Here is a 14759-nt window from a genome sequence, read left to right on the forward strand (position 1 = left end):
ACCTATAAAGGTCAGAAACACACAGCCTCTAACTATTGCTGTGAGTGAAGACAACAATACCTTTAAAAATTTAAAGACTGCACGCTTTGTCCACCCTCCAGTACAGAAGTCATCATGCAGAGCAGTATTCCCATGAAAAAAGTATCTCCAGTCTAGATGAACAGGAAATAACACCCCATGCAATGACATACAGTTTTTACCAGATGCAGTAATTAAAAACTCAAATTTAACAAAATAAAAAGCAAACACAAAGTCATCATCAAGTTTTCTGTTTTATTTAAGATTTTAGTTTTAATTCTGAAGAAAGAGGTACATTTCCTTGGTTTTAGTTTTAGCGTCAGGTTATAACCATGTTTATTTATCTGTTTCTTTTTTTTTTCCTGTCTTTTCAATACTGCACAAACGTCCAGAAACTACAGGGTTAAGTAAAAGCTGCAGGCAGAGGAGGTCAGAGGTTGCTCCTGATGGTGATCATGTGGCCCCAATGCAGTGCTATCCCAGAGTGCCCTAATCAGATGGATCTTTTTTTTTATTTCAAAAAAATAAAATAAAAAAAAAAGAAAGAGAGACTAAACAGAGGAGACAGAAAGACTGAAGTAAGTATCACTCGTGTTTCAGCTGCTTATGATTATATTATGTATATGCTAGGTATTAAATCTGTGAATACTTTTAAAATATTAAGGTTTACTTTAAATCTAAAGCCAAAATTAAAGAAAAATCTTATTCTCCCCTCTTTAAGCCACTCTTTAGCAACATGCCAGTTACTCATAGCTATAAGTGTTCTGTCTTTCAACACACTTCATGTCAAACTGACACAGTAAAATCCCTTTCTCAAAAAAAAATAAAATAAAAAACCAAACCAAACCCCAACACAGCAATTTCCCTGTGTAGTGCCACACTGAATGCAAAATAAATGCTAGGCCACTGCTTGCCCCACATGTTCAGTAATGTCATTTAAATGAAATACCCTTTTCATGTCTCTGCATTGGATTCTGCATTGCATTTTTCCCCTCCTGCAGACTGACATTTTTCCACTAGGCAGAAATACTCATATGCAAAAGACATAAGACAGTACTATTTTCCTTAAGCACTGAGACTGCATTTTGATTGCTCTCTCTCTCTTTTTTTTTTCTCTCCTTAGAATGGTTAGAAATATTTCAAACAGTGTATTTCAAACACTGGCTCAGCAGAAACTTAACAAAAAGATACAGTCATGACCCTGTGATGGCATTGCATTTGGGGGGGAAGCTTGATCAGGAACTGGATTCTTCAGAAAGAAAGATATGACAGGAAACAGTAGGTGGGCATGGGGAGGAGTCAGGGTGGGACACTTCCTGCATTTCTAACGTTTTGGGTTTTCTTTTTCTTTTTTTAATTCTTCTTCCTTTCCTAATGACGATCCAGCGCTGAGCTCTGTAGTAGATCTGTGGGGGTTTTAGTGGGAGGTCTGAAGGCTGTCTGAAAGCCTGGAGGTGGGGAATGGAAGCTGGTGGGGTTTGAAGGAGGAGAGTAGGGATTCCAACTGGCTCTGTGCAGAGGGATCTGTGTGCCGAAGGGGTTACTGTGGTGCGTTTGTGATGGTGCTGCACTGGGGCCGTCCACCTCTGTGAGGGCCTGAAGAGATTTTAGCCAATGTGGAGGATTGTCATCTTGAAGGGTGTCTAAACTGTTTCCTGTGGAAGCTGGGATACCTATGAAAAGAAGAAAAAAACAGGGATACAGACAAGTCAGAGCAGAAGCAATAAGCTGAGCATGAAGGAGGTCAATTTAACCTAACAAACAGCAACAGTGAGAAAACATGATTAGTTTGTACAGCAAATGCATTTTACATTATTATATATAATTAACCTGCCCGCAAAACATTTAACATTAAATCCAGACAGGAAAAAGTTCCCCTTCAGAGCACTTCATAAGCACACATTTTTCTATCAAACATCCTTTGCAAGAACTACATCCCTGTTGATGTGACCTTACCACACCAAACTATCAGTACGCTGCATGCTTCATCTCCTACTCTGCCTGCCTGAATCATGCTTCAGCCTCTCTAGCAGGGAAACACAACCAGACAGCCTTATAAAAGAGAGCTTTATAAACAAGTGGAGTATGTCCCTTTTTAAATAACAAAGTCCAGTGAATGCCTTCAGTGGCTCAGGACAAGCGGCGCACATACCGGACATGCTACCCAACAGAAGGGACACCTACAGATTGACCCTATAGGTAAGTGCTGATCCACCTGACTACCTGCAAAGGTCCCAGGCATGCATTGCAAAGGCCTAAGTGACACTCTGTTACACCTAGCAGTTCCACAAAAATTCCTGGACCCTTGAGGTTTTGTGGATGGAAGCTGGAAGAGACCACCGCATACTGACTTTTTTCCAGATGTTAAATCAGTTTGTGCCAAATACCCATTTGATGGTTTGCCAGCGGAGCTGAAGGAGTGAGAAACGGTTACCTGTGATGATTGCGGGGTCCATCCAGCTGCCAGGGCTGTCCCAATTCAGGCTGTCGGTGGTGGCAGTGTTGGACGTTGGTACACTGTGGTTGGCGTTGGAGGGGGAAGAAGCATTGGGCAGTCCACCAAAGTTGATGTTAATGTTCGGTAGAAGTGCCCTTAGCCCGTCCTGCCATTCCTTCATATTTAAACTCTCTACAGAACTGCTGTTGTCTGGGAGATTTACCAACAAAAAAAATGAAAGATAAAAAAATAAAAAGCTGAAGTTAGAAACAGATGTCCTTCTTTGGTGGGGTATGGGATTTTCTTTTTACTTTTTAAGCTAAGCATGTAATACTTCCCCTGTCCAAAAACTAGGGTCAATGTTTGTGTGACTGATGAATTATTCAGAGGGGCTGGCAGGTTTTAAACCAGGTATAAGGAAGTGGAGGAAAGATTTAACTCCTCCCCCAGTTCATATTTCCCCCTTTTTTTTTCAGTTCAGAGACTTAAATTATCAAGGCCACAGTGGTTCTCCCTCTATTACTAATAGGGAAAAATCTACCAGATCCTTTATGAGAATACTTCTTGTTGCAAGCCAGACAACCCAATTTGGCTGCTTTATTAACAGGCAGCAGGCTCGAAAAGGGTTGTTTTCTTTGAAGTGTATCAAAATGAAGAAAGGCTAGGTAGGGCTTTGCAATAGAAACCGAACATGAGGAACCAGGGAGGTGGAGGAATATCATGGAAGTTTTTTGTTTTGTTACAGCTTGATCATTCACAGCCCTACAGGTGTTCTTCCGAAGGAAATGGTAATTAGGTTCTCATGAAGTCAGAGGGAGTGCAATTTCCTCTTGCAGTTGAAGAACAGTAGCGAAAATTCTTTAGAGACCTTTCAGAACAAGTCCCGACACAGCAACAGCCTCAAAACTCTGGGAGGCAAACCAGCTGGACACCAAAACAGACAAGTCTCAACTATTTGCCTGGATGTCTCAGGACATGTAGTGAAGTAGCACAACAGGATAACATGGCTATTAGCACTATAGCAAGTGATCCTAAACACATGTTAAACCATTCTATCGAGAACAGACTACCAGGTTCTAAGATCCATCTCCTTTAAGTATATTAAAGCAAAACAAACCAGGCAGGAGCATCCCAGTATTTATCAGCCAATACAGAAAGTAACTTAATTAACTTGTGGTCAAATACATTTTAAAAGAAAGTGCTGGGTAGTACATTGGCAGCACACTCTCCTTAACAAAATCCTAAAATATAATTTTAACTAACTCTGCCTGTCCAAATTGAAGAAATGACCTCGATGTCAATCAGAAGTCTTAAAGTGAGTTACTTACACAATACTGTAGAACTAGAGGATATCACTAACTTGCAACTCTATGTTGGGGGGGTAAGAAAGTTTCACTTGCTATGAAAACCTGCCTTAGCAATTTCTGTAAAGCTGAAGGCTCAGAAAGAACTGATGTTTTGAGCAAGTCCCTTTTTGTAACTAAAGAGGATGGGAGGAGAAGCAAGTTCTTGAAAGCCTGTGCTTTCATGTAGAACTTTCCTTCCCCAGGCCAGACAATTTTTAGAATAAGATTTATATAAGATTCTGCTTCTGTACAGAACTGCAGCAAACAATTTCAATCACAAATCACAGCTCAGTCATACCTCAGTGCATGTAGCCAACTGAACTTCAAAACAAATTACTATGCAAATCTGCTATATCCACTTTGCCTACGATGACTGTTGGAGCAATGCATTCATTTCTAACCCTATGTATACCTAATGCAGCTGTTTTAAGTGCAATCATCCACCTTCATGCATAAATGTCCCCACATAGCACAAGAGCAGCTGAGACCTAGGACTCTTGTGGCCAGATTGATACTGTGCAGAGAGCCTGGACAAGGGTAACAGCACAGATGCTAACAGCATGCTAAAATCATCCTCTGTGCCTGGGCAAGTTCGCAGAATACATCTGACCACAGACTTTGGAAGGTTTACAGCTGTCTGCTGTCGTAACCATGCACTGACTGAAGCTGGGGAATCACTCTTCATCAGAGGTTATAGCATGAAGTACCGCCATGGGGGAGACAGACAATTCCTAAGCATTCCCATAAACAAGAGACGGATCAAAACTCAGGTAGTGGAAATAAACCCCAAAGCCTGCCTATTACAACATGCACCATGATATATCTAAAGATAAAATTTTGAAGTGCTACAGGAGAAAAAGCAGCAGTGACAACTGCAGCTCTGCCTCAAGCAAATAACTTAAGATCAGCTTTTTAGTTGCACTTTAGCACACAGAGACAATCAAGTGGCCAGACTTATGCGTGACTATCCACACACTGTGTGCAGCAAAGTGCTTATGGGGCATACAAGGCATTTACGGAGGAAAAAAGAAGGCTTATCAGCAATTTGTTCTGGGTTCATTCAGCACTGAGCCTTAGTGCATACAACTGGTTTGACCTCTACATTCATTTCTCCCACTGTGAATCAAGTATACTTCCTGTTCCCTCCAGAGCTCCCACTGTTTTCTTTGCAATACTAATACACACAATAAACAGTTTTAAAGAGTTTGGTGCAGTATATTTTTTATACAAACCTATGATCCTAGGTTAAAAAAAAATCAAAATTTCAAAAAGTATTAGCCAGAAATATCCTCAATAGGTATTCGCTCACAACCCTCTTGAACATCCATAAGCCTATTTGAGACATTTCTACATTCATTTTTTGGAACAGAAGTAGCCAGCTCATGATCACAGAAATAACTGCACCAGATTCTGCACGGTACACCCTTAAGTTTCTACTTTATTTTCTCACAGCTGCTTCCAACAGCTTGTGCAAAGAAATACAGTTCAGCTTAGTTACTTGCTTCTGCGAAACGCACACACAAGATGCTTACAAGGAGCATGTATTAGTGAGCATACTCTGCAATACCTGTGAGCTCTGCAAGATCATAATGATCTGAATCACAGACATTACTAACCACTAATACGCCCTCCTCAAAGTTCATGTGCAAATAAATAAACATGTGGTAAACTACACACCTGCAAAATGTCATTGAGGAAGTCTAATGAAGACAAAGCCAGCAACATTTCCCAAGGAATGGGACAGGAAAAAAAATGTAGTAGGACATTAGGCCACCCTGGGCTAAGAAAATACATGTATTTTTGTCACGTTATTCTCCATTTAAAAAAAGACGTAATACAGCATACACAAGAGCCCAGAAAGATAACAAGCAGTTTTGATACAAGATTTTCATGGAACAGAAAAGGCTGGCACTGTTTGGTGAGGAGACATTAATCTGCATTGCAGGCATGGCGCACCACTGCTGTGTACCCTCACACAGAACAAAAGAAAGTTAGAAGAAACTGAGGAAGAATGTCTCAACTGTCAGTACAAAATACAGTTAGAGCCACAGACATCTGTGTTTTACTTGCTAGCAATAAGGAAGTTACTTATTAAAGTCTTGTGCTCCTGGGTACAAAAGTGACAAACCAGAAAATTCCCAAAGATTTATCACCTTTCCCAGGCAGCTGGGTTTTCTGGGCTGAAAGGCAAGCTCTGATAAGAACACTGCCCTCTAACACCAAAGGCAAAACAAGCAACATGTTACTCAGGTGTCTCTAACAGGTTTTCCAGCCTGGCTAACAAATGCACATGGTAAATTAAAAAGAGGCCCCAAACATGACCAAAGTTCACAGCTTTGTCAGACTCCCAGCCCCTAAGCTGCAATTAAATTATTCTTGTAATATGGGATCGGGTAAGGGATTAAAATTCATTAAGGTGTTAAAGTAGTTGGGATCAGTGGAGAATGCAAGGCTTTATGACACTCCCTGTGTTGCCCTCTGAGGCCTCAGTGACTGTCTGTGATAGGTAAAACACCCAATTAGAAAAACTCCTGATGCAACCCAAGTACGTGAGCCGTCTCCAGGCACGCATATGTACCCAAACCACACAATTAAAGAGCATGTCTTTGCTGGAGTCTGACAAGTTTTAAACAAGAGCCTAAGTGAAAATACAAGTCCACCCCAGAGTCAGGAGTTACTCCCACCATCTAAAGAAAATAAGTATCTTTGTAAGATCATAGAATGGTCTAGGTTAGAAGAGACCTTTAAAGGTCACCTCATCCAACCCCCTGCCATGTTCAGGGACATTTTCCAACTAGATCAGGCTGTTCAGAACCACATCCCACCTGGCCCTGAACACTTCCAAGGCCAGGACAAGGAGAACCAAACCCAAACTCACACACACACCACCCTCTCCTCCCCCAAGCTAGCTTTTCTGTTAATTAAATTTATGCTTCCCCATGAAGTCAGTCCTGTAGTTAAAAAAGATCTATTAAAATGGTATTTGCTTATTATCTTTCACTAATTGTAAATTTAATTGGTTAAGGAGAGTAATTTTTAGAGTATCTAAAAGACTTCTCGGACATCGTAACACAAGGGCGTGAGAACGAGTACACCACTGTCTCCCTCTTTAAAGAAGTGGAAATACTGTCTCCTTCCACAGACTCATCCTACTTTAAAGCAGTATGTCCACAGACAGTAGGAAAACATAAAAGAAAACAAGTCAAAGCCCAGTTGACTTCACATAAATGGGAGATTTCTTCCCCCATGCACCAATTTGTCTCTGAGAGAATAATCTGCTGAAGCACCACTGAAAGCACCACTACTCACATGAAAAATACACTTGAACACACATCCCGAACTCCAGTCTTTCCTTGCTGTGCATTTCATAATCATCTCTGGTCTAGCAGAAACTTGCGTGTACAGAGGTGAACAGATCCCACAGTTCTAGCACTGAACTTTTTCATGTGTCTGAGGTAGTATGCCAATATGAAATACTTGTATGTACAATTTTCAAAGCCAACCACTATCTTAAAGTGAGCAAAAAAAGGGAAAAAAACTTTACCACAAACTTGCCCACCCAATTTAAATAAATAAATAAATAAATAAATACTTAATGTTAGCTCAAAATGGAATATGACTGAGAAGCCTGATCATTCACCCGTATAAAAACTGGTTATTTAGTGAATTTTTAAATAAAATCATCGTGCAGTCATGACATCCTACCAGTCTAGTAGTGTTACTTCACTACCTGTAACACCATTCCTTCAAATCAGGAAAAAGAGTGTTTTTTTTCTGGTGGAGAAACAGCAGAGAAGATGATGGCCAAGCAAGAAACACTGTTCTGCTGTACACAGTAAATACCCTAGAAGATGTCTACACTAGTGTCAGCTGCATTAACACAGACTGTTCCCTGACTTCGTAACTTCTGACAAATGCAGACCCAGAAGCGTTTCAGATTTGGCCGCACTACATTTGTGATTTTGATGCACTTGACCTTTCACATTGAGGGTAATGAGACAGCATGTCTTACAGTTTACTTGGTGGGCGACAAGGACAGTAAGGCAAATGTCCTACAAAGACTAGACCATTTCAAATTATTGGACCAATTCTGATACAAGTTTATGATCAAATCCGTATTGAAATTCACACAGTACATGCTTAAATAAATACGACTCCTAGCAAAGATCGCAAGACCATCACATTAAGCATAAAGCAAGTGTATTTCTTTGCTCTGCCAAAATTATATTCCAAGCTATTACAAGAGCCTGGTTTTGTACTAATCGTGTGTACTAATTTGTACTAATTGTAAAATATCTTTATGCCAAAAGTCCTAAATATCCTAGTTCCACAGAAAAACAAGCAGTCCTGCAAATGTAGGCTGCAATTGTTTATTTCTTTAAGAACCTATCAGTATGCCATGCGTGTGACAAAGGCACAAAACAGCACTACAGAAAAGCTTCAAATAAGCAAAAGAAATCCAGAGGAAAATCATCAAGTGAAATAAAAATAAACTCAATTATCAATGTCATGTACATGACTGCACGGAGTGAAGAGACTACCAAGGTGTATTCTGTAATAGACTGGCTATTGCAATGACATGCTTGTAAGAAGGCCTGTGTGAAATCTTCAAAGACACTGTACAGCAACAGTTTTGAAGCGCTGGCAAAACAATCAGAATGCCAAAGTTCAGCTGGGGTGGGGGGAAAGAGAAGGGGAAAAGACTACTAGAAGGAGTTCACCAGGAGTCTTTCAACACAATTAGAAACAAATGGGGCCACCAGAGAAACATCCTTTTCAGTGACATCTCTGAGACTTCACTGATTCTGTGTTCTTGTGATTTCTAGGAATCACACAATGCTTAAACCAAATGATGGAGTTTCACCCATTCTCAGAGGCCTGAGATTATCACTGGCACATTAAAGCAAACTGAATCTATCTCCATTTAAACAGCATAAATAGCAGTGCTGCCCATCAGGAATACAAATACCCACTTTGTATTAGGGAGATATCAAGTGACAGAAGCACTGGCAGATAAAGCTGCTTGCAGGGAACATCTAAAAGCCTCACCAACATTTCTGACACACAGGAAGCAACTTGGCAATCCATGAAAACCGTTTTCTAAGTGTCATACCACAATGTGGATTTCACATGGAAGACTTATGGTCTTGAGCTCTAAGAGCTGGGAAAACAAGAGGTGTACATACATACATGCACATGTATATGTATATGTTCATCCACACACCTACAAAATTGTCTCTGTTAGTCAAGAGACACACATCTCCCCTCAGCTTTAAAACAATGCACATAAAGCAGCTTTTATCTTGATTCCATATTGATTTCCATTGTCAGATTGCTCAATTTGAAAGACAGTCATGTAAACAAAAAAGCACTGTTTTTTAATTCAAAATAAATCAAACGCAATGTAACATGCCAGTAAGCCAAATTATCAACTAGAAGAGGAATATACTGAATTCTAAAGTATACACTTCAAAGGGAAAGTAATTTTTTCTAAATAATTTTCATTTTTGCTGAAGATCTGACAGCACAACTTTTAAGCTGTCTGTGACTAAGTAAGTGTAAAGAGTCAGAAAATTTAATTTCTTTCCAGGGGAAATCCCTTCTACAACATCAGTGAGGGAACATCTCATCTTAAATATTCAACAGGAAAATTCATATTTGCTTTTATGTACAGTATCATGAGTTTATTAGGCTTGAGATAAAGTCATTTTACACTAAATATTCCGGAAAGTTCTTGTGATTTACTCATACTTACCACGACTGAAGAGACCAAATCTAATACACAGTTATAACAGCCAGCCACCCAATTTTAAGCTCTAAATAAACGTCAAATTGAGATTCCAACTTGCTTTGAAAAACATGTTTGACTTCATATCCAGTGTTTCCACAGTATCCCACTTTTTATTACTGACTTTTTAATCATCTATTGCTAAAAATGCATAGTGGTCAATTGCAGGACTTCAATCTAGTTCGGGGCCACTGTCCTGCATACAAAAAAAGACAATATATTCTGTAATGATTCCACCTTAGTCAATAGCTTCTTTTTCATGTGAGCTAGCAAGATGCTTCTCATCCAAACAAAAAAAAGCACCCCATAAGAAAACAGCCAGTTCTTACCACTGATAATCTTCAATATTAACATAAACCTAAACTGAACATACAAAGACTTAAGATACTGAAACCTACATACAGAACAATTTGATTAAAAAGCTTAGAAAAACCACGCACTTCTATTAATCTGAGAAAAAAAAATGTTCATTTTAACCCATGTATATCTGCTGCTTACTCTCAGATCCTGCACCATGGTTTAATGTCACCAGGATATCCTGTGTCCTGGGTTCAGCAGTAGCAGTAGGAGAAAAATGACTGCTACTGCTGAATCCAGGACACCATGTCTGTCAATAAAAACCAATACTTTGAGCTCACGTGAAAATCCTGGGTGTACAAGTGTACTTGTGGGTATATGCATAGACATATGCATAAATAAGAAAAAAATACATGGAATCTGCCCTATGGCAAATGCAATAACTAGAACGGGGGGGGGGGGGGGGGGGGGGGGGGGGGGGGGGGGGGGGGGGGGGGAGGGGGAAGAAATCAGGTCCTCAAACTGTATAGATAATTAGCAAGAGTTTTTCTAGTTATGAAAGTTCTAGATTCCAGGAGTCCCCGAAACAGATTCTCTAACCAAAGCTGTGAGACCAGCAAATGCATACTCTGAGAAATGATAAATTCTTTCTTCCAGAGCTGCAACAAACAATTAAGGCTAATGTACATTTGTAGATACTTCAATCATCCTGTGGGAAGATTGGATAAAGCTGAGAAGAAAAATAAACCTTCCATGATATGAAATTAATTCTGATTACTAAATACTGTCTTCCAGTAGAAGTGACCTACTTTTTAAATACATGGGGTTTTAAAAGTAACTCCTTTGGGAACAAGCTGAAATTCAAATGAGGTTCTGATGCAGAAGGAACCAAGAGACAGCAAAGTATAGAAAAGATCAGATTTTTCCTTTATTCCCTCCCCCCCAAATGCAATTTGGTATTGCTGAAGGAGAAACTTTTTGTAAAGCTGCTTTTTCAATTGCTGTTATCCCTTCAGGATATTTCATTTACACTCCTCCCCAGTACAATTTCCAAAAAGACTGAGGTTGCCCTTTCTCAATGAGTCTTCAAGTTGGTGCATTTCAAAATATGTTTCTTACAACAGCAGATGAACTGTCTGTGCTTTCTGCTAAAGTTCATCAGTCATAATTGGTATTTTGTGAGATGGACTTGACTTAGAAGGAACTGAAGTTTCAGATCCCTGCCCAAGGCACAGCCTCTTGTCAAACACTGCCACTAACAGGTGGCACTGCCAAGTGTACTAATTTCCAGTCTTCAAAGGAAAAAATGCCAGCTTTTTAACATCACTAAGACAATTACATCTTTTAACTCATGCTGGTGGCTTATTGTGTATTTTGAAGTGCCAGTCTGTAGTTTAGAAAAGCACTGAAGAGAACACAGCACCCCTAGGCTGAGCATCTGTCTACTGGAGGAGAGAGACATATGCTACAACAGCCAACAGAGCTTCCTTTTAACACCACTGCAGAGCAGTCCCAAGATCTTACAGGTTACCTGTGAAAGGAAACAGCTTTTTCTAACTTTCGGTGAACCAACCCTAAAGAGGAAGGAAAAGTTCTTCTTCTGCAAGGAATAAATACAGTCTTCCATCCCTAAAACACAAAGGTCCAGTACCTAGTGCAGCTGAAGCTCATTTGATGACACACACAGTCAAGGAATTTGATGTGAAATACCTCCTGTATACTTGTTTCCTCCCTGTTTCTGGGAAAGAGTTACCCAAAAAGTTGTCAGGACTGATGGTCTAGAATGCAAATTAGGTCAGCCACTCAGGCCACCTATTCCAGCCAACAATGCGTTTATTTCAAGTCTAGCAGTGTTAAAAGTGATTAGTCATTTCTCTGATGTACTGCAGCCAAAAAAGTTAGAGGATTCCCCCCCCACCTTTTTCTTTGCATTTTTATCACATTTTCATCTTCCAAAATAAAGTTACATATTTAAAAACAGGCATCTTACTACACAAAAAGGATGCCTCTTTTTCACTTCTATCCCTAATCTTACAATCAAGGATTAAGAAACATTTAAGACCTTAAAACCAAGCTCCTGGAGATGAGGCACAGATACTTATATGTCAAGCTTTATGTGAAACAGTATCTCCTATATAATAATATGAAAAAATCCACAGCTTTTACAAGCAATTGCAACATTAACACTGAAAAGGCACTAGGAGGGAAGGGTGGGTATGTGAGGTAAAATGCTGGAACAGATGAAGAAGCGTCAGGACTTAAAGAACAGGTGCTCTGGATGAAGTTGTCCCAGAGACTGTGACAAGATTATGCTAAGGGAGGCTTTAGTAGGAAATGTAATGAGTATATAGGAGTTACGGGATAAGACACCAGAGGTACGACAAGGAACATCCATAGCAGATTTCAAACAGTGTGACTTCAAATCTTGACACTGATTTAGTATTTGCGATTAATCCAAAATGCCATTTACTTCATTTGAAACCTGGCAGCACCTAGGTGCATTAAAAAAACCACCTCCAGAGCAACAGAAGCAAGCAAGCCAATAGCTCATTTTCAAATCAGAATTGTTCCATATTGTGCTAAGCTCTTCACCTCTTCTCCAGTGAAACAAAATTAGTTATGATGTGAAATATATGGAGAAATCATATTGTGTGTGGGGGATACACACAGACACAAAGCACCTCCAAAAGAAGGGTTGTGGAGGCCCAAGAACCTCCATGGAAAGAAATGGGATGGACTGGGTGAAAGGACTGCTTAGAACAAAATGTTCAGTGGCAAAAACTGCACTAGGAACAGTTATTTTTGCTGAGGGAAATGGGATACACAGGGTCTATGCAAGAGTCAGTAAAAGCAGTACTGTTAACAGGTGAGGTTTGTTTGCAAACAATTCTTTCCATTTTACCATTTCAAATCAGTGTTCAGGCCTTTATTTTCAGATGAGAAGTGACCTTGATAATGAGGGTAATACATCCACTTCTGAGAGGAGCTGTTCTGCATTGTGGAAAGATACAACCCTTTGGAGGTATCACACACAGCACCTACAATTAATAGTGGTATCAGCCAAGATTTTCACCAGACTTTGTATTTTCAATACTTATACCTAATCAGAGAAAGCCTTCAGCTATGGGAAGCCATAGCTCTAACCAAGAGCACAGAAAAGATGACGTTCAGCTGCCATGCTTTCTGCCCAGCTGCTGTCAGAAAGCCAAACATCAAAGACGACTAACAAGGATTAAGAGAGAAAGTTAATGGACTAATGCATCTCTTACTGTTAAAGTACGGCCATCAGTACTTAGAACCTGTGTGAAACCTTCCACATATTGTTAGGTCAAGAGAAAAAGTGTAGCAAAACATTCTTTCAACCACTCCATCCATATAAAGGGATGTGAGGCAATACTGTTTAAGTCACATTGCCAGCTGCTAGGGCATGGGATCAAATGCATTTTGTACACAGCATCTGAGGAGTTTTAAATTTTACAACATGCTGAATTTAACAGCCATACCACATGGGCTCTTTCAAAAAGGCAAAGTAGAAGAAACAGAACTCCTCTCAAAACCCCATACCAAATTATTATCTTGAGGCCACAGAAGAGTGTCAGCTGCAAACTCTTTTTTTTTGTCCATGATTAAACAAGCCATGTTTTCCTTTGTTCAGGAGACAGAATCAACAATTAAGAATCAACCCAGAGAGAGGAGACAAAGTCAAAAGGACAAAGGTCAAATAAGAAGTGTGCTCCCCAAATGGAAATGTGGTTATGTTTTGAGAACAGAGCATGTCAACACTAATTCTGATATCCCACCCTTCTCTGTGGTCTGAATAAAGTCTTAAACAATACGATCATAGCCAGTATATAGGGACCTTCCCTTCTTTTACTAAAAAGTTATCCAAAAGGTAGCATTAAGCAAGAAAAGATTTGATGTTCAAGACAAATTTAATAGCTGGGGGCACAGAGGCCAGAAAGTAAAAAGCCAGACAAGACATAACAACGTAGGTTGTTCAGAGCCCAGGACTTAAAATAAGCAGTAAGGCTGTGGACCTTCTTAATATAACCTCCACTGCTTTGCCCTCCCTGCTACCCGCTATTGCTTCACAACCTAAACGTAGGCAAGACTTGAAAATGTGCATGTTAATAGGAGTCTTGATAAGGAATGCAACACCACTATCACAATGACTGTTGGATGGCGCCCAAAGTTAATACAATTTTGTAAACTTAAAGATGAGATTGAGACAATAAATAGGTACACATAATTCCATCAATTAGGCTGTGCATATTCAAGAGATATAAGCCACGATGTCAAAACAAATGGTCAAGAGAAGAGAATTTTGATTTGTCAATTATATTTAATTATGAAGACTTAGGACATTCAAGCCTCCTGTTTTGAAGTTTCAAGAACAGTCCCAATCTGAACAGTGTTTAATTCTTTGTACTTCCTATCTGTCTCTGTGTCCATTTGACTATACCCTTTTACATTTCTAACATATGCATGATACACATAAACTGCCTATGTTCAAGAAGTATTCGGACAATGCTCTGAGAGGTATGGTTTAATTTTTAGGCTGCCCTGTGTGAAGTCACAAGTTGGGCTCAATCTTTTTGGATCTCTTCCAGCTCAAGTGGTTTCAATGACTTACGTGGGTAAAACAGACACACAATATTGTATAACATTACTCTTGTAAGAGCTCAAATTTCAAACTATCCCATTATTGAACTATGTTCTTACAATTAATTTTTTTTCTTCATTTGGAATTATGTTCAGGATATTTAGGAAATTAATAAATGAAGTAACAGACAGTTTCAAAATGTCAAGTACTTCACCTTGCATAGAACTGATGGGAAAGGCAAATTAACCATTTACAGCTTCTTCTCATACC

The 14759-nt window shown here is 39.5% G+C and overlaps 1 protein-coding gene across 7 annotated transcripts in view; it reads right to left on the bottom strand.

The window, feature by feature from the left end:
• Window positions 1-253: 253 nt before the first annotated feature.
• The window catches only part of CNOT4 (CCR4-NOT transcription complex subunit 4), an 82616-nt gene continuing 68110 nt past the window's right edge, over window positions 254-14759 (bottom strand). For 3 of the 7 annotated variants that reach the window (XM_034063079.1, XM_034063078.1, XM_034063077.1), the window contains one exon: window positions 254-1691. In XM_034063079.1, the coding sequence (XP_033918970.1) occupies window positions 1390-1691 (302 nt within the window). In that variant the 3' untranslated portion in view covers window positions 254-1389. Of the gene's footprint in view, window positions 1692-2452; window positions 2666-14759 lie in introns of all 7 variants that reach the window. The other 4 variants (XM_034063074.1, XM_034063075.1, XM_031044914.2 and 1 more) reach the window with 3 other exon arrangements.

This window comes from Melopsittacus undulatus, chromosome 5, assembly GCF_012275295.1.
Source record: "Melopsittacus undulatus isolate bMelUnd1 chromosome 5, bMelUnd1.mat.Z, whole genome shotgun sequence".
Lineage (NCBI taxonomy): Eukaryota > Metazoa > Chordata > Aves > Psittaciformes > Psittaculidae > Melopsittacus > Melopsittacus undulatus.